Source organism: Bos taurus, chromosome 5, assembly GCF_002263795.3.
Source record: "Bos taurus isolate L1 Dominette 01449 registration number 42190680 breed Hereford chromosome 5, ARS-UCD2.0, whole genome shotgun sequence".
NCBI lineage: Eukaryota > Metazoa > Chordata > Mammalia > Artiodactyla > Bovidae > Bos > Bos taurus.
Window position 1 is genome coordinate 59,424,788 of NC_037332.1, and position 19,192 is coordinate 59,443,979.

Consider the following 19,192-nt stretch of genomic DNA (forward strand, 5'->3'; position numbering starts at 1 on the left):
AAAACTTTCCCCAAGCCACTGCCACATAATCTTTACCTCTAAGGGCTTTGGAGTCAGAAAGTTCTGTGTCCAGCCCTAGCCTTTGTTGTTACTGACAATGTGAAACTGAGCATATTATTTAATTCTTCTAATATATAATTTTTACTGCTATAAACTTTAATATATAATTTTTACTCCCATGAATTTATTCATATAAATTATAAATTTTTGTTAAAACTTTGTATGTATAACCATGCCATTAAATATTTTTGAAATGTTTGTTTCAAATATTCCTTCTTTACCTGTTTCAATACCTGCTTTACCTGGTTTAATTTCTGCTACATAGCAAAGTGAATCATCCATACGTATACTTATAATCCCCATTTGTGCATTTGCTTTCCATTAAGGTCACCACATAGCATTGAATAGAGTTCCCTGTGCTATATACTAATTCTCATTAGTTATCTCTTTTATACACTGTAGTGTATATATGTCAATCCACATCTCCCAGTTCATCCCACCTCCTCTTCCCTCCTTGGTTTCTTTGCATTTGTTCTCTATGCCTGTGTTTCTATTTCTACTTTTCAAATAGGTTCATCTACACCATTTTTCTAGGTTCTGAAAATATGCTTTAATATATGATACTTGTTTTTCTCTTCCTGACTTAACCTTACTCCGTGTGACAGTCTCTAGGTCCATCAACATCTCTGAAAATGGCACCATTTTGTTCCTTCATGGCAGAGTAATTTTCCACTGGATATGGGTGTCACATCTTCTTTATCCATTTGTCTGTCAGTGGACATTTAGGTTTTTTCCATGTCCTGGCTTTTGTAAATAGTCCTGCAATAAACGCTGTGGTACATGTATCCTTTGAAATTATGGTTTTCTCTGGGTATGTGCCAAGGAGTGGGATTGCTGGCTCATTTGGTAGTTCTGTTTGTGGTTTTTTAAGGAACCTCCATACTATTCTCCATAGTGGCTGTATCAATTTACATTCTCAGCAACAGTGTAAGTGGCTTTCCTTTCCCCACATTCTCTCCAGAATTTATTGCTTTTTGATGTTTAGATGATGGCCAATTCTGACCAATGTGAGTTGACACCTCATTGTAGTTTTGATTTTCATTTCTCTAATAATGATATTGAGCATCTTTTCATGTGTTTGTTATCTATCTGCGTGTCTTTTTTTGGAGAAATATCTATTTAAGTTTTCTGCCCATTTATTGATTGGGTTGTTTGTTTTTATGATATCGAATTACATGAGCTGTTTGTATATTTTGGCGATTAGTCCCTTGTCAGTTGCTTCATTCTGAGGGTGGTCTTTTCATCTTGTTTATGGTTTTCATTGCTGTGCAAAATCTTTTAAGTTTAGTTGGGTCCCATTTATTTATTTTTGTTTGTATTTTCATTAGGAGGTGGCTCAAAAAAGATCTTGCTGTGATTTATTTAAAGAATGTTCTGCCAGTGTTTCCCTCTAAGAATGTTATAGCGTCTGGACTTACATTTAGGTCTTTAATCCATATCAGTTTATTTTTGTGTATGGTATCAGGAAGTTTTCTAGTTTCATTCTTTTCACATGTAGCTGTCTAGGTTTCTCAGTACCACTATCAAAGATAGGGTGCCCATAGGTGCATGAGTTTATCTCTGAGCTTTCTATCTTGTTCCACTGATCTATATTTCTGTTTTCATGCCAGTGCCATACTGTCTTCATTATTGTAGCTTTGTGGTATAGTCTGAAGTTAGGAAGGTTGATTCCTTAGCTCTGTTTTTATTTCTCAAGGTTGCTTTAGTTATTCAAGATCTTTGGTGGAAATGTAAATTGATACAGCCACTGTGGAGAACAATATGGATATTCCTTAAGAAACTAGAAATAAAACTACCATATGACCCAAAAATCCCACTATTGTGCACATACTCTGAGAAAACCATAATTGAAAGGGAACATGTACCCCAAAGTTCATTGCAACGCTATTCACAGTAGCCAGTACATGGAAGTAATCTATATGTCTATCCACAGATAAATGGACAAGGAAGCTGTGGTACATATATCCAATGGAATATTGCTCAGCCACAAAAAAAGAGATGAAATTTGGTCATTTGTAGTCATGTGCATAGGAGAAGGCAATGGCACCCCACTCCAGTACTCTTGCCTGGAAAATCCCATGGACAAAGGAGCCTGGTAGGCTGCAGTCCATGGGGACACTGGGAGTCGGACTGAGCTGAGCAACTTCACTTTCACTTTTTACTTTCATGCATTGGAGAAGGAAATGGCAACCCACTCCAGTGTTCTTGCTTGGAGAATCCCAGGGATGGGGGAGCCTGGTGGGCTGCCATCTATGGGGTTGCACAGAGTTGGAAACGACTGAAGCAACTTAGCAGCAGCAGCAGCATTAGTCATGTGGATGAACCTAGAGACTGTCATACAGAATGAAGTAAGTCAGAAAGAGAAAAACAAATATTATATATTAAATCATATGTATGGAATCTAGACAAACGGTGCTGATTAATCTATTTGTGGGGCAGGAATAAAGATGCAAATGTAGACAGAGTATAAGAAGGAGAATGCGGGGTGAATTGAGAGAGTAGCATTAACATATATACACTACCATGTGCAAAATAACTAGTGGAAACATGCTATATAACACAGGGAGTTCAACTCAGTGCTCTGTGATGACCTAAATGGTTGAATGGGAGGGAGAAGGATATAGGCTCAAGAGGGAGGTGATATATGTATCAGTTCAGTTCAGTCACTCAGTCGTGTCCGACTCTTTGCCACCCCATGAATCGCAGCACGCCAGGCCTCCCTGTCCATCACCATCTCCCGGAATTCACTCAGACTCATGTCCATGGAGTTAGTGATGCCATCCAGCCATCTCATCTTCTGTCGTCCCCTTCTCCTCCTGCCCCCAATCCCTCCCAGCATCGAAGTCTTTTCCAATGAGTCAACTCTTTGCATGAGGTAACCAAAGTACTGGAGTTTCAGCTTTAGTATCATTCCCTCCAAAGAAATCCCAGGGCTGATCTCCTTCAGAATGGACTGGTTGGATCTCCTTGCAGTCCAAGGGACTCTCAAGAGTCTTCTCCAGCACCATAGTTCAAAAGCATCAATTCTTCAGTGCTCAGCCTTCTTCACAGTCCAACTCTCACATCCATACATGATCACAGGAAAAACCATAGCCTAGACGGACCTTTGTTGGCAAAGTAATGTCTCTGCTTTTGAATATGCTATCTAGGTTGGTCATAACTTTTCTTCCAAGGAATAAGCGTCTTTTAATTTCATGGCTGCAGTCACCATCTGCAGTGATTTTGGAGCCCCACAAAATAAAGTCTGACACTGTTTCCACTGTGTTCCCATCTATTTCCCATGAAGTTATAGGACCGGATGCCATGATCTTTGTTTTCTGAATGTTGAGCTTTAAGCCAACTTTTTCACTCTCCAGTTTCACTTTCATCAAGAGGCTTTTTAGTTCCTCTTCAGATTCTGCCATAAGGGTGGTGTCATCTGCATACCTGAGGTTATTGATATTTCTCCCAGCAATCTTGATTCCAGCTTGTGCTTCTTCCAGTCCAGAGTCTCTCAGGATGTACTCTGCATATTAAGTTAAATAAGCAGGGTGACAATATACAGCCTTGCCGTACTCCTTTTCCTATTTGGAACAAGTCTGTTGTTCCATGTCCAGTTCTAACTGTTGCTTCCTGACTTGCATACAGATTTCTCAAGAAGCAGGTCAGGTGGTCTGGTATTTCCATCTCTTTCAGAATTTATAGCTGATTCATGTTTTTGTAAAGAAGAAGCTATTAATAACAACACTGTAAAGCAATTATCCTCCAATTAATAAGTGAAATTTCTTTTTTGAAAGGATTACTTTGGCTTTTTGAGGTCTTTTGTGTTTTTATACCAATTGTAAAAACTTTTGTTCTATTTTTGTGAAAGGTGCAACTGGTAATTTGACAGGGAATGCACTGAGTCTGTAGATTGCTTTGGGTAGTACAGTCATTTTCACAACTTGGGGTCTCCCAATCTAAGAACATGGTGTATCTCTCCATCTGTTTGTGTCATCTTTGATTTCTTTCATCAATATTTTATAGTTTTATAAGTATAGGTCTTTGCCTCCTTAGGTAGGTTTATCCGTAGGTATTTTATTCTTTTTGTTGCAATGATAAATGAGATTATTTCCTTAATTTCTCTTTCTTTGTTAGTGTATAGGAATGCAAGAGATCTCTGTTTATTAATTTTGTATCCTTTAACTTTAACAAATGTGTTGCTGAGATTTAGTAGCTTTCTGGTGGCATCTTTACTTTCTATGTATAGTATCATGTGATCTGCAAACAGTGACAGGTTTACTTCTGCTTTTCCAACTTGGATTGCTTTTATTTCTTTTTCTTCTCAGATGGTCCTGGCTAGGACATCCAAAACTATGTTGAATAGGAGTGGTGATAGTGGATATCCTTTCTTGCTCCTGATCTTAGAACTGCTTTCACCATTTGAGAATGATGTTGGCTGTGAGTTTGTCATATATGGCCTTTATTACATTTAACATATCAATATTTAATGTTGCCTTCACCATTAGCCTGATTTGAGAAATAAGAAGGACATGTGTACTTTATACAGTACCTGATATATAGAGAAAGTATTTTTCAATATCAACTGAGGAAGTGCTGATGGAAACTTTTCAAATCTAATATTTAATTGAAAAATTCTAAATTTTGAATGAAAGTTTATCAAGGAACTCATATAATAGAATATACGGTAGTTTTAAAAGTTCTTTGAGTCCTCAAATTATCCATTAGGAAGCTAATGAAGATTTTTGTCACAATATCATATGGAGAAGGCAGTGGCACCCCACTCCAGTACTCTTGCCTGGAAAATCCCATGGACGGAAGAGGTTGGAAGGCTGCAGCCCATGGGGTTGCTGAGGGTCGGGCACGACTGAGCGACTTCACTTTCACTTCTCTCTTTCCTGCATTGGAGAAGGAAATGGCAACCCACTCCAGTGTTCTTGCCTGGAGAATCCCATGGATGAGGGAGCCTGGTGGGCTGCTGTCTATGGGGTCGCACAGTCGGACACGACTGAAGTGACTTAGCAGCAGCAACTAATATATGAATGCTACTATGTTTACTGAAAAACGTGGCTTTCAAATATAGAAACTCTATGACATTGTTAAATCTTGTAAAAAAAAAAAAAGAAAAACTGATGCCACAAGTCAGCAAAACAAAGAGAAATGTAGATTAAAAAAAAAAAAAAAGATTAGTGGTTACCAAAGGTGAACAGGTTAGAGTGGAGGGATACAGGATGAAACGGGTCAATTGTATGATTTATAGAAACTAAATATTTGATGTGAGCATGTTCTACTATTTAGAAGTAGAAATAAAACGCTGTACACATGAAACATGTAATGTCACAAATCAATGTTGTCTAAATAAAAAACAAAGTTAAAAATAGATGATGATGATAATGGTAATAATGATAATATTGTTAATTGAAAACTTTCTTCTGCCAAAAGCTTGATTGTGGTACTTTAGGTAATCTGTGTAATAATGTATATAATCCTGTTGAGTGAAGTAGGGAAGTAGTAATAGTGAAGTAGTGATAGTGTTCATTCAACCTTAAAAACCATTCAAGAATTTCTCCAAATCTGTGCTTAGTGATGCAGGGCCTTAAAACTAGACTGTCTGATATCAGAAGCAGCACTCTTACCCTGTTCTTATAAATGAGGGTTGCAAACAAATTGGTGATATACTACATGCAATTCTGCTAAAATGCAAATAAGAATTGTTTTAAATGAAAAATAATTCTGAAGCTCACAGAAATAGTAAGTAATATTAGCTGAGAAATCTTTAAAGAACATGTTTAATAGTAATGGTGAAAGTGGGCACCCTTGTCTGGTTCCTGACTTTAGAGGAAATGCTTTGAATTTTTCACCATTGAGGATAATGTTTGCTGTGGGTTTGTCATATATAGCTTTCATTATGTTGAGGTATGTTCCTTCTATTCCTGCTTTCTGGAGGGTTTTTATCATAAATGGATGTTGAATTTTGTCAAAGGCTTTCTCTGCATCTATTGAGATAATCATATGGTTTTTATTTTTCAATTTGTTAATGTGGTGTATTACATTGATTGATTTGAGGATATTGAAGAATCCTTGCATCCCTGGGATAAAGCCCACTTGGTCATGGTGTATGATATTTTTTAGAACTAATCAATGAATATAGTAAAGTTGCAGGATATAAAATCAACACACAGAAATCCCTTGCATTCCTATACACTAATAATGAGAAAATAGAAAGAGAAATTAAGGAAACAATTCCATTCACCATTGCAACAGAAAGAATAAAATACTTAGGAATATATCTACCTAAAAAAACTAAAGACCTTATATATAGAAAACTATAAAACACTGGTGAAAGAAAACAAAGAAGACACTAATAGATGCAGAAATATACCATATTCATGGATTGGAAGAATCAATATAGTGAAAATGAATATACTACCCAAAGCAAATTATAGATTCAATGCAATCCCTATCAAGCTACCAACAGTATTCTTCACAGAGCTAGAACAAATAATTTCACAATTTGTATGGAAACACAAAAAAACCTCAAATAGCCAAAGCAATCTTGAGAAAGAAGAATGGAACTGGAGGAATCAACCTGCCTGACTTCAGGCTCTACTACAAAGCCACAGTCATCAAGACAGTATGGTACTGGCACAAAGACAGAAATATAGATCAGTGGAACAAAATAGAAAGCCCAGAGATAAATCCACGCACATATGGACACCTTATCTTTGACAAAAGAGGCAAGAATATACAATGGAGAAAAGACAATCTCTTTAACAAGTGGTGCTGGGAAAACTGGTCAACCACTTGTAAAAGAATGAAACTAGAACACTTTCTAACACCATACACAAAAATAAACTCAAAATGGATTAAAGATCTAAATGTAAGACCAGAAACTATAAAAATCCTAGAGGCTAATATAGGCAAAACACTCTCCGACATACATCATAGCAGGATCCTCTATGACCCATCTCCCAGAATATTGGAAATAAAAGCAAAAATAAACAAATGGGACCTAATTAAACTTAAAAAGCTTCTGCACAACAAAAGAAACTATAAGCAAGGTGAAAAGACAACCTTCAGAATGGGAGAAAATAATAGCAAATGAAGCAACTGACAAACAACTAATCTCAAAAATATACAAGCAACTCCTACAGCTCAATTCCAGAAAAATAAATGACCCAATCAAAAAAGGGGCCAAAGAACTAAATAGACATTTCTCCAAAGAAGAAATACAGATGGCTAACAAACACATGAAAAGATGCTCAACATCACTCATTATCAGAGTAATGCAAGTGAAAACCACTATGAGGTACCATTTCACGCCAGTCAGAATGGCTGCGATCCAAAAGTCTACAAGAAATAAATGCTGGAGAGGGTGTAGAGAAAAGGGAACCTTCTTACACTGTTGGAGGGAATGCAAACTAGTACAGCCACTATGGAGAACAGTGTGGAGATTCCTTAAAAAAACTGGAAATAGAACTGCCTTATGATCCAGCAATCACACTGCTGGTCATACACACTAAGGAAACCAGAATTGAAAGAGACACGAGCACCCCAATGTTCATCGCAACACTGTTTATAATAGCCAGGACATGGAAGCAACCTAGATGTCCATCAGCAGATGAAAGAATAAGAAAGCTGTGGTACATATACACAGTGGAGTATTATTCAGCCATTAAAAAGAATACATTTGAATCAGTTCTAATGAGGTGGATGACAATGGAGCCTATTATACAGAGTGAAGTAAGCCAGAAAGAAAAACACCAATACAGAATACTATCTTGAGAAATTTGTATGCATGTCAGGAAGCAACAGTTAGAACTGGACATGGAACAACAGACTTGTTCCAAATAGGAAAAGGAATACATCAAGGCTGTATATTGTCACCCTGCTTATTTAACTTATATGCAGAGTACATCATGAGAAACACTGGACTGGAAGAAACACAAGCTGGAATCAAGATTGCCGGGAGAAATATCATTAACCTCAGATATGCAGATGACACCACCCTTATGGCAGAAAGTGAAGAGGAACTCAAAAGCCTCTTGATGAAAGTGAAAGTGGGTAGTGAAAAAGTTGGCTTAAAGCTCAACATTCAGAAAATGAAGATCATGGCATCCGGTCCCACCACTCCATGGGAAATAGATGGGGAAACAGAGGAAACAGTGTCAGACTTTATTTTTCTGGGCTCCAAAATCACTTCAGATGGTGACTGCAGCCATGAAATTAAAAGACGCTTACTCTATGGAAGGAAAGTTATGACCAACCTAGATAGCATATTCAAAAGCAGAGACATTACCCTGGCAACAAAGGTTCGTCTAGTCAAGGCTATGGTTTTTCCTATGGTCATGCATAGATGTGAGAGTTGGACTGTGAAGAAGGCTGAGCACCGACGAATTGATGCTTTTGAACTGTGGTGTTGGTGAAGACTCTTGAGAGTCCCTTGGACTTCAAGGAGATCCAACCAGTCCATTCTGAAGGAGATCAGCCCTGGGATTTCTTTGGAAGGAATGATGGGAAAGCTGAAACTCCAGTACTTTGGCCACCTCATGCAAAGAGTTAACTCATTGGAAAAGACTCTGATACTGGGAGGGTTTGGGGGCAGGAGGAGAAGGGGACGACAGAGGATGAGATGGCTGGATGGCATCACTGACTCGATGGACATGAGCTGGGTGAACTCCGGGAGATGGTGATGGACAGGGAGGCCTGGAGTGCTGCGATTCATGGGGTCGCAAAGATTCGGACACAACTGAGTGACTGATCTGATCTGATCTGATCTGATGGGACCAGATGCCATGATCTTTGTTTTCTGAATGTTGAGGTTTAAGCCAACTTTTTCACTACCCACTTTCACTTTCAACAAGAGGCTTTCTAGTTCCTCTTCACTTTCTGCCATAAGGGTGGTGTCATCTGCATATCTGAGGTTATTGATATTTTCCCAGCAATCTTGATTCCAGCTTGTGCTTCTTCCAGCCCAGCGTTTCTCATGATGTATTCTGCATAAAATTTGAATAAGCAGGGTGACACTATACAGCCTTGACGTACTCCTTTTCCTATTTGGAACAAGTCTGTTGTTCCATGTCCAGTTCTAACAGTTGCTTCCTGACCTGCATATAGATTTCTCAAGAGGCAAGTCAGGTGATCTGGTATTCCCATCTCTTTCAGAATTTTCCACAATTTATTGTAATCCCCACAGTCAAAGGCTTTGACATAGTCAATAAAGCAGAAATAGATGTTTTTTATGGAACTCTCTTCCTTTTTTCATGATCCAGCAGATGTTGGCAATTTGATCTCTGATTCCTCTGCCTTTTCTAAAACCAGCTTGAATATCTGGAGGTTCATGGTTCATGTATTGCTGAAGCCTGGCTTGCAGAATTTTGAGCATTACTTTACTAGCGTGTGCTGCTAATGCTGCTAAGTCACTTCAGTCGTGTCTGTCTCTGTGCGACCCCATAGACGACAGCCATCCCAGGCTCTGCCATCCCTGGGATTCTCCAGGCAAGAACACTGGAGTGGGTTGCCATTTCCTTCTCCAGTGCATAAAAGTGAAAAGTGAAAGTGAAGTCGCTCAGTCGTGTCAGACTCCTAGTGACCCCTAGAGCCTACCAGGCTCCTCCGTCCATGGGATTTGCCAGGCAAGAGTACTGGAGTGGGTTGCCATTGCCTTCTCCGAGCATGTGAGATGAGTGCAATTGTGCAGTAGTTTGAGCATTCTTCGGCTTTGCCTTTCTTTGGGATTGGAACGAAAACTTACCCTTTCCAGTCCTGTGGCCACTGCTGAGTTTTCCAAATTTGCTGGCATATTGAGTGCATCACTTTCACAGCATCATCTTTCAGGATTTGAAATAGCTCAACTGGCATTCCATCACCTCCACTAGCTTTGTTCGTAGTGATGCTTTCTAAGGCCCACTTGACTTCACATTCCAGGATGTCTGGCTCTAGGTCAGTGATCACACCATCGTGATTATCTTGGTCATGAAGATCTTTTTTGTACAGTTCATCTGTGTGTTCCTGCCACCTCTTCTTAATATCTTCTGCCTCTGCTTCTGCTTTGGTGGTGGTGTTTTTGTCATTAAGTTGTGTCTGACTCTCATGACCCATGGACTTGTAGCCCACCAGGCTTGTCTGTCCATTTCCAGGCATGAATTCTGGAGTGGGTTACCATTTCCTTCTCAAGAGGATCTTCCTGACCCACATCCCCTGCATTATAGGCAGATTCTTTATTGTTGAACCACCAAGGAAGCCCATGTATTTTATTTTCTTTTTTAAATTTATTTTAATTTGAGGCTAATTACTTTACAATATTGTGGTGGTTTTTGCCATACATTCACATGAATCAGCCATGAGTGTACATGTGTTCCCCATCCTGACCCTCCCTCCCACCTCCCTCCCTATCCCATCCTTCAGGGTCATCCCAGTGCACCAGCCCTGAACACCCTGTTTCATACATAGAACCTGGACTGGCAATCTATTTCACATACAATAATATACATGTTTCAATACTATTCTCTCAAATCATCCCACCCTCACTTTCTCCCATAGAGTCCAAAATTCTATTATTTACATCTGTGTCTCTTTTGCTGTCTTGCATATAGGGTCATCGTTACCATCTTTCTAAATTCCATATATATGCGTTAATATACTGTATTGGTATTTTTCTTTTTCTTTTTTTAAATATAAATTTATTTATTTTAATTGGAGGCTAATTATTTTGCAATATTGTATTGGTTTTGCCATACATTGACTTGAATCTGCCATGACTGTACATGTTTTCCCCATCCTGAACCCCCCTCCCACCTCCCTCCCCATCCCATCCCTCTGAGTCATCCCAGTGCACCAGCCCCGAGCACCCTGTATCATGCATCAAACCTGGACTGGCGATTCATTTCACATATAATAATATACATGTTTCAATGCCATTTCCCAAATCATCCCACCCTTGCCCTCTCCCACAGAGTCCAAAAGACTGTTCTATACATCTGTGTCTCTTTTGCTGTCTCGTATACAGGGTTATTGTTACCATCTTTCTAAATTTCATATATATGTTAGTGTACTGTATTGGTGTTTTTCTTTCTGGCTTACTTCACTCTGTATAATAGGCTCCAGTTTCATCCACCCCATTAGAACTGATTCAAATGTATTCATTTTAATGGCTGAGTAATACTCATTGTGTATATGTGCCACAGCTTTCTTATCCATTTGTCTGTTGATGGACATCTAGGTTGCTTCCATGTCCTAGGGAAACCTATGTATATATGTGTGTGAGTGATATATGTGTGTGTGTGTGTATGTGATGTGTAAACTTATATATGTTTTATATATATATATATATATATATATATATACACACACACACACTGTTTATATATATATAAACACTAGATCACACACTAGACAAGAAAACAAGTCTCAGTATATTTGAGGAGACTGAAATCATATTAAGCATCTTTTCTGACTATAAGAGCATGAGACTAGAAATCAACTATGGGCTTCCCCCGTGGCTCAGTAGTAAAGAATCTGCTTGCAGTGAAGGAGATACAGGAGATGTGGGTTCAATCCCTGGGTCAAGAAGATCCCCTGGAGTAGGACATTGCAACCCACTCCAGTATTCTTGCTGGGAAAAAATGCCATAGGCAGAGGGGTTTGGCAGGCTAAAGTACATAGGGTCACAAAGAGTCAGACACAACTGACTGAGTGACTGAGCATGGATGCATGCAGAAATCAGCTATAAGAAAAAAAACTACAAAAACATGTGGAGATGAAGCAATATGCTACTAAGTAACCAATGAGTCAGTGCAGAAATCAAGAGGAAATCAAAAGTAACTAGAGACAAATGAAAATGATCATCAGTGATTCAAATTATGGGAAGCAGGAAAAGAAGTCCCAAGAGGGACGTTTATAATGGTACAATCCTACCTCTGGAAGAAAGAAAAATCTCAAATAAACAATCTAATCTCATATCTAAAGGAACAGTGAGAGAAAAAAAAAGGAAAGAAGAAATATAAATTAAGACCAGTACAAAGTTAGTAGTAAGAAAGAAATAATAAGGATTAGAACAGAAATAAATAAAATCAAGACTAAAAAACAACAGAAAGAACAACAAAACAAAGATAAGTTATTTGAAAAGATAAACAAAATTGATAAACTTTTAGCCAGACTCATCGGAAAAAAAAGAGAGAGTGAACTCAAATATATAAAATCAGAAGCAAGAGAAAAATTTACAAACCACGGAAATACAAAAAATATTGTGCTCACTGCAAGTTGTGTCTGACTCTTTGTGATCCTTTGAACTGTAGTCTGTGAGACTCCTCTGTCTGTGGTATTCTCCAGGCAAGAATGCTGAGTGGGTTGCCATGCCCTCTTTCAGGGGATCTTCCTGACCCAGGGATTGAACCCACATCTCCTGTGTCTCCTACACTGCAGGCAGAATCTTTACCTGCTGAGTCATTGGGGAAGCCCCACAAAGAATGATAAAACATTAATAAGAACAGTCATGCCAATAAAATGACCAAATTCCTAGAAATGTATAATCTCCTAAGACCAAATCAAGAAGAAATAGAAAAAATGAACAGACTTATTGTCGGTAACTTTAATCAGTAAAAGCAACCTCCCAACAAACAGAAGTCCAGACCAGACAGCTTCACAGGTGAATAATATCAAACATTTTAAGGAGAGTTAACACCCATCCTCCTAAAACTATTCTAAAAATTGAAGAAGAACAACTTTCACATTCATTCTATGATGCCAACATCACCCTGATGACAAAACCAGATATGACACTACAACCAAGATAAAGGTCAACATCACTGTTGAACAAGATGCAAAAATGCTCAACAATATATTAACAAAAAAAATCAACAATGTATTAAAAGTATTACACACCATCTTCAAGTGGGATTTACCCCCAGGATGCAAGGATAAGTCAGTGTTACCAATTCAGTGTGATAGCCTCATTACTAATTGATGATAAAAGTTATATGATCATCTCACTAGATGCACAAAAACCTTTTGACATGATTCAACATCCACTGTCACTGAAATGATCAACAATGAAGATCTAGATGGATCATATCTCAACTAATAAAGGGTATATATATTATATATATGTGTGTGTGTGTGTGTAAAACAACTCCCAACCAAACTTATGCTTAACAATGAAAAGTTGAAGGTACTTCTTCTAAATTAGGAATAAGCAAGCTGATCAGACAAGGAAAAGAAAAATAATCCAAATTGGAAAGAAATAAAGAAAGCGTCAATACTTGCAAATGGTATGTTACTATACACAGTCAAATCCTAAAGTTGCAAAAAAAAAAAAAAAACTATTAGACTTCATAAATGAATTCAGTAAAGTTATCAGATAAAAAGTTTGTACAGAATTCTGTAGTTTTCTATACACTAACCATGAACAAGAGACTTTAAGAAAAATACAATTCATAATTGCATCAAAAATAATAAAGTATTTAGGTTTAAATTTAAGGAGATATGAGATCTGAACTTGGAAAAATGTAAGACACTGATGTAAAAAATTGATGATAACACAGAAAGATACACCATACTCATGGATTGGAAGAATTAGTATTGTTAAAATGACCATACTAAGCAAGGCAACCTACAGATCCAATGCAATCCCTAATAAAATGCTAATTGTATATTTAAAGAGAACCTACAGAACTACAGCAGAACTATAGTTCTAAAATTTTTATGGAAACACATGAATAAAAATTCCCAAATAGCCAAAACTATCTTGCAAGAAGGACAAAACTGGAAATATCTTGAGCCTTTATTTCATACTATACTACAAAGCTAACTAATCAAAGACAGTAGAGTACTGGCACAACAACAGACACATAGATCAATGGAACAGAATAGAGATCCCATAAGTAAATCCAGGTTTCCTGTCAATTAATCTACAATAAAGTAGGTAAGAAAAAACAATGGGGAAAAGGCAGGTTCTTCAATACATGGTGTTCAGAAGAAACCTGCATAGCTACATGCAAAAGAATCAAATTTGTTTATTTTCTCATACCATATACAAAACTAAACTCAAATTGGATTTAAAACTTAAAATAGGATCTGAAACCATAAAACTCTTAGAAGAAACCATAGACAGTATGTTCTTTAACATCAGTCTTAGCAGTATTTTTTTCAATCTGTTTCCTCTGGCAAGAGTAACAGAAGTAAAAAACAAATGGGACTGCATCAAGCCAAAAATCTTTTGCAGGGTGAAGGAAACTGCCAATGTAATGAAAGGGTAGCCTACTGAATAGGAGAAAATATTTGCAAACAATATATCTGATAAAATGATGATATCGAAAATACATAAAAAACTATTGCTACTCAACTTCAAAAAAACAAAACAAACAAAACTACAACCTGATTAAAAAACAGGTAGAGGATCTGAATAGCCATTTTTCCAAAAAATATACAGATGACCAACAGGCCTTCAGTTCAGTCACTCAATCGTGTACGACTCTTTGCGACCCCATGAATCGCAGCACGCCAGGCCTCCCTGTCCATCACCAGCTCCCAGAGTTTACTCAAACTCATGTCCATCGAGTCGGAGATGCCATCCAGCCATCTCATCCTCTGTCGTCACCTTCTCCTCCTTCCCCCAATCTCTCCCAGCATCAGAGTCTTTTCCAATGAGTCAACTCATCGCATGAGGTGGCCAAAGTATTGGAATTTCAGCTTTAGCGTCAGTCCTTCCAATGAACACCCAGGACTGATCTCCTTCAAAATGGACTGGTTGGATCTCCTTGCAGTCAACAGGCCTTAACTAACCTTATTTAATATTTTCCTGTTTAAAACATCAAATCAACCTTCTCTTCCTAAACTGATTAAGTTTTACTAATACTGAATTATAATAAAAGAGAAGCTCTGGTCCCACATCATTTTTGCTATCTATACACTAACAAAAACCCAGAAAAATTCTAAACGTAATTTTTAATTTAAAAACTGGTTTTAAAAAATAATATTAAAATTAACTGATAAAAATATTTTAGAAAAATGACATTCTTATCAAGTTGGGCTTACTAAATAGAGTAGTATGTCTCTGATTTTAATGTAGTCTTTTAGTCACACTGCACTTTTAAAGGAATTTTTAAAAGAGATCCTAATCTCAAGTATTTTTGCTAAAGATAAAAAGTTAATTGTATGAATGTTACCTTTCTCTTCAGTATATTTTTTAACTGTTTGGTATTTAAATATAGGAGAACAGCATTAGCAACCATAATCTGTCTTTGAATTTGTGTTTTAGAGAGCATTTGTCATATCCTGAAACATAGCTATATCAAGATATATAGGTAATAATTTCAAGTGAATTTTTCTTTTTCCCTTGTTTTTGACTATTATTAGACTATTTGTTTGTACCTAAGGTTACTTCAGTCCTCATGGACAACAGCCCAAGAGTCTTCACTTATGGCACCATAATTGACTTTACGATTACTCCTCTCCCAATGGAATCCATCACAGAGAATGAGCAAAAATTCTATGCTGAAATATCGTGAGGAAGGTTTCTCAGGCTTTAAATAATTAACATCATCATAAACATCACTACCCATACTCTAGCTCATGATCATGGACTCTGGACGATGCAAGTTGTGATGGTCTTTAAATATCCATGGTTACCCAATTATATTTATCTTAAAACACCTAAGGTTTAACAGAATTCAGGACAGGAATTTCCCTTTATGTGTATCAGTGAAGTTTACTTGTATTATCTAAACAGTGAGATCTCTTGAATTGATGGAGCCTTGGTAGAAAGTCATTCACTGCAGTATAAGGATTGGAATATTCACTACCTTCTTTCTCTGCCTCAAAAAGAAGTTTAAATGACTGTGATATTTTTAAAATGGCTGTTAATGGAAATGAAATATTTATAATGAGGCAATAAAAACGTATATATTGGGAGAATGGCTTTGACCTGAGAAAAGGAAAATATTTGAAAATTCCGTTAGAAAACTTTATCTTCACTTAGTGATTTTTGGATGTTATTAATTATGCCAATAATGTCTATTTTATTGTATTTTCAAAGATGGCCTACATAAATAAGGAAAATGAAACATAGTGAGCTAAAATAAGGTAAAAATATTTTCAACTTATTTACTACTGTCATGTAATGAATCAAACACTAACTTCATTCTCATGAGGACTGTAAACACTATCATATAGAGTACACTGGAGAAGGAAATGGCAACCCACTCCAGTGTTCTTGCCTGCAGAATCCCATAGATGAGGGAGGCTAGTAGGAGGCCGTCTATGGGATCGCACAGAGTCGGACACGACTGAAGCGACTTAGCAGCAATAGCATAGATTACATGAGATACTTCTATTTTAGATAATGTGCATACTACAATTTTAGATGAAAAACGCCTCTAGGTTTAAACATTTTAAGAATAGAAATTTAGAATGTGAGTGATTTTAGGCAATAAAATAGGCTAATTTCTTGAAGAAATCCCTGCCAGTTATGATTTAAATAAAATAACCAAAGAACATCTTTCACTGCTTAATAGAGTAACAGTTTAAGAAGCATAATGACATCTACTTCAAATTTTTGCATCTTCCTGACATTAAAATTGTTTTGTATGCAATATCTTATTAAGCAGTAAATAATTTAATTCTCCATTTAAGAAAGTATTAATAGCACTAGAATCAAAACCAAAGTTTCATTTATTTTGCCTTTTGCCTCTCAGCAGATATCTGCCATGGGTGACAGGGAAACAAGCAACCACTCAGAAGTGACTGACTTCATTCTTTTCGGCTTCAGGGTCCACCCAGAATTCCACATCCTCCTCTTCCTGCTTTTTCTACTTGTCTATGCCATGATCCTTCTAGGGAACGTTGGCATGATGATCATTATTATGACTGATCCCCAGCTGAACACACCAATGTATTTCTTCCTAGGCAACCTGTCCTTCATTGATCTCTTCTATTCATCTGTTATTGCACCCAAGGCTATGATCGACTTCTGGTCTGAGAGCAAGTCCATCTCCTATGCAAGCTGTGTGACCCAGCTGTTTCTCTTTGTCCTCTTCATTGTGACTGAGGGTTTTCTCCTGGCAGTCATGGCTTATGACCGCTTCATTGCCATCTGCAACCCACTCCTCTACTCTGTGCAGATGTCAACACATCTCTGTGCTCAGTTGGTGGCTGGTTCCTATTTTTTTGGCTGTATCAGCTCAGTTCTTCAGACCATCATGACATTTACTTTACCCTTTTGTGCTTCTCGGGCCATCGACCACTTTTACTGTGATTACCATCCACTTCAGAGGATTTCTTGTTCTGATCTCTACATTCCTAATATTGTATCCTTTTTCCTATGCAGCATTATCATTTTGCCTACCATAATTGTCATTATTGTGTCTTATATATGTATTGTATCCATAGTTCTAAAAATACACTCCACTGAGGGGCAAAAGAAAGTCTTCTCCACTTGCAGCTCTCACCTGGGAGTCGTGAGTGTATTGTATGGTGCCATCATCTTTATGTATGTCATCCCTGACAGATTTCCTGAGCTGAGTAAAGTGGCCTCCTTGTGTTACACCCTGGTCACTCCCATGTTGAATCCTTTGATTTACTCTCTGAGAAACAAAGATGTCAAAGAAGCTCTGAGGAAGATCCTGGGGAAAAAAAACTATTTTTATTTAATTCTATATTAACTGAAAATAGAATTAAGTAAATGTAATATTCTGAAGATGCTGAGCTTTATAATAACTTAGAGAAGCACTGATTCAAATCTTTTTTTAATATTAATTTATTTATTTTAATTGGAGGTTAATTACTTTACAATATTGTATTGGTTTTGCCATACCTCAACATGAATCCGCCACAGGTATGCACATGTTCCCCATCCTGAACCCCCTCCTACCTCCCTCCCCATACTATCCCTCTGGGTCCTCCCAGTGCACCAGCCCCAAGCATCCAGTGTCATGCATCGAACCTGGACTGGAGATTCATTTCATATATGATATTATACATGTTTCAATGCCATTCTCCCAAATCAACCCACCCTCTCACTCTCCTACAGAGTTAAATACACTGTTCTATATATCTGTGTCTCTTTTGCTGTCTCTCTTACCATCTGTTATCTTGCTTACCATCTGCTGTTATCGTTACCATCTTTCTAAATTCCATGTATGATTCAAATCTTAAGAGACTTTATTTGTTTTAATCCCATATATGAAGAATATATACTTTGGAAGATGTATTTCAACCTAATCAGAATACATACATCAGTAAGATGGACTATATTTTGTCTGGCTGTTGATTTTGGAATGGAGTGACTTTCTCTGTACTTCCTTTTGGATAATGATAATGGTTTCCATGTAATTTGTTTTTACGACATATATATTCCAACTTTACTTCTGACTCTCAGAGGCTGTTGTTTGGGATGTATTGTTTATCTTGAGTCAGTACCATATGTTATATATATATATATATTCGGTAGAGGTAACACAGTCTGATGTATTAAGAAAGACAGAACAAAATACCAGATTTGCTAAAGAATTCTTTGGGAATGTCTAGTGAGAGAATCAGATACTCTGCAGTACACAGTCTCAAGTGTGAAATGTAAGTAACTCTTAATTGTCCAGAGGCTAACCGAGTGGCACATTTATCTCATGGTTTCTCTAGCTTGAATAATTATTATTTCTTCCCTTCATTTGAATATCTACTAAACTCGTAAATTGTTTTTTAAAATTGTACTTTTTCACAAGGAAACTGTAATAAAAATAAACAAGAGTAAAGATAATTCATATTTTGTTATATATGCCTTAGTGAGAATTCATTCATCAAATTAATACTTATTGAATTTTTATATACTCTGTGCCCTATAAAAAATTCCCAATTTTAAATGATTTCTGTACTTGAACTCATGCTAATTGATGGAAAAAATAGCTAAATAGAGAGCTATTAATAACATGTCAAATGGTAAACCCATTTAGTAAAGTGAGTGAAAGTTCCTCAGTAGTATCCAACTCTTTGCAACTCTATGGACAGTCCATGGAATTCTCTAGGCCAGTATACTGGAGTGGGTAGCCCCTCCCTTCTCCAGGGCATCTTCCCAACCCAGGGACTGAACCCAGATCTTCCGCATCGCAGGCAGATTCTTTACCAGCTGAGCCACAAGGGTAGAAATTACAAAGACAGAGCAGCT

General features: G+C 37.2%; 1 protein-coding gene across 1 annotated transcript; it reads left to right on the forward strand.

Annotated features, from left to right (window-relative positions):
- Nucleotides 1-16,742: 16,742 nt before the first annotated feature.
- OR9K2I (olfactory receptor family 9 subfamily K member 2I) lies at nucleotides 16,743-17,696 on the forward strand. Its single transcript, NM_001390570.1, has one exon. It carries the CDS (start codon nucleotides 16,743-16,745, stop codon nucleotides 17,694-17,696), a length of 954 nt encoding a protein of 317 aa, NP_001377499.1.
- The last annotated feature ends 1,496 nt before the right edge of the window (nucleotides 17,697-19,192 follow it).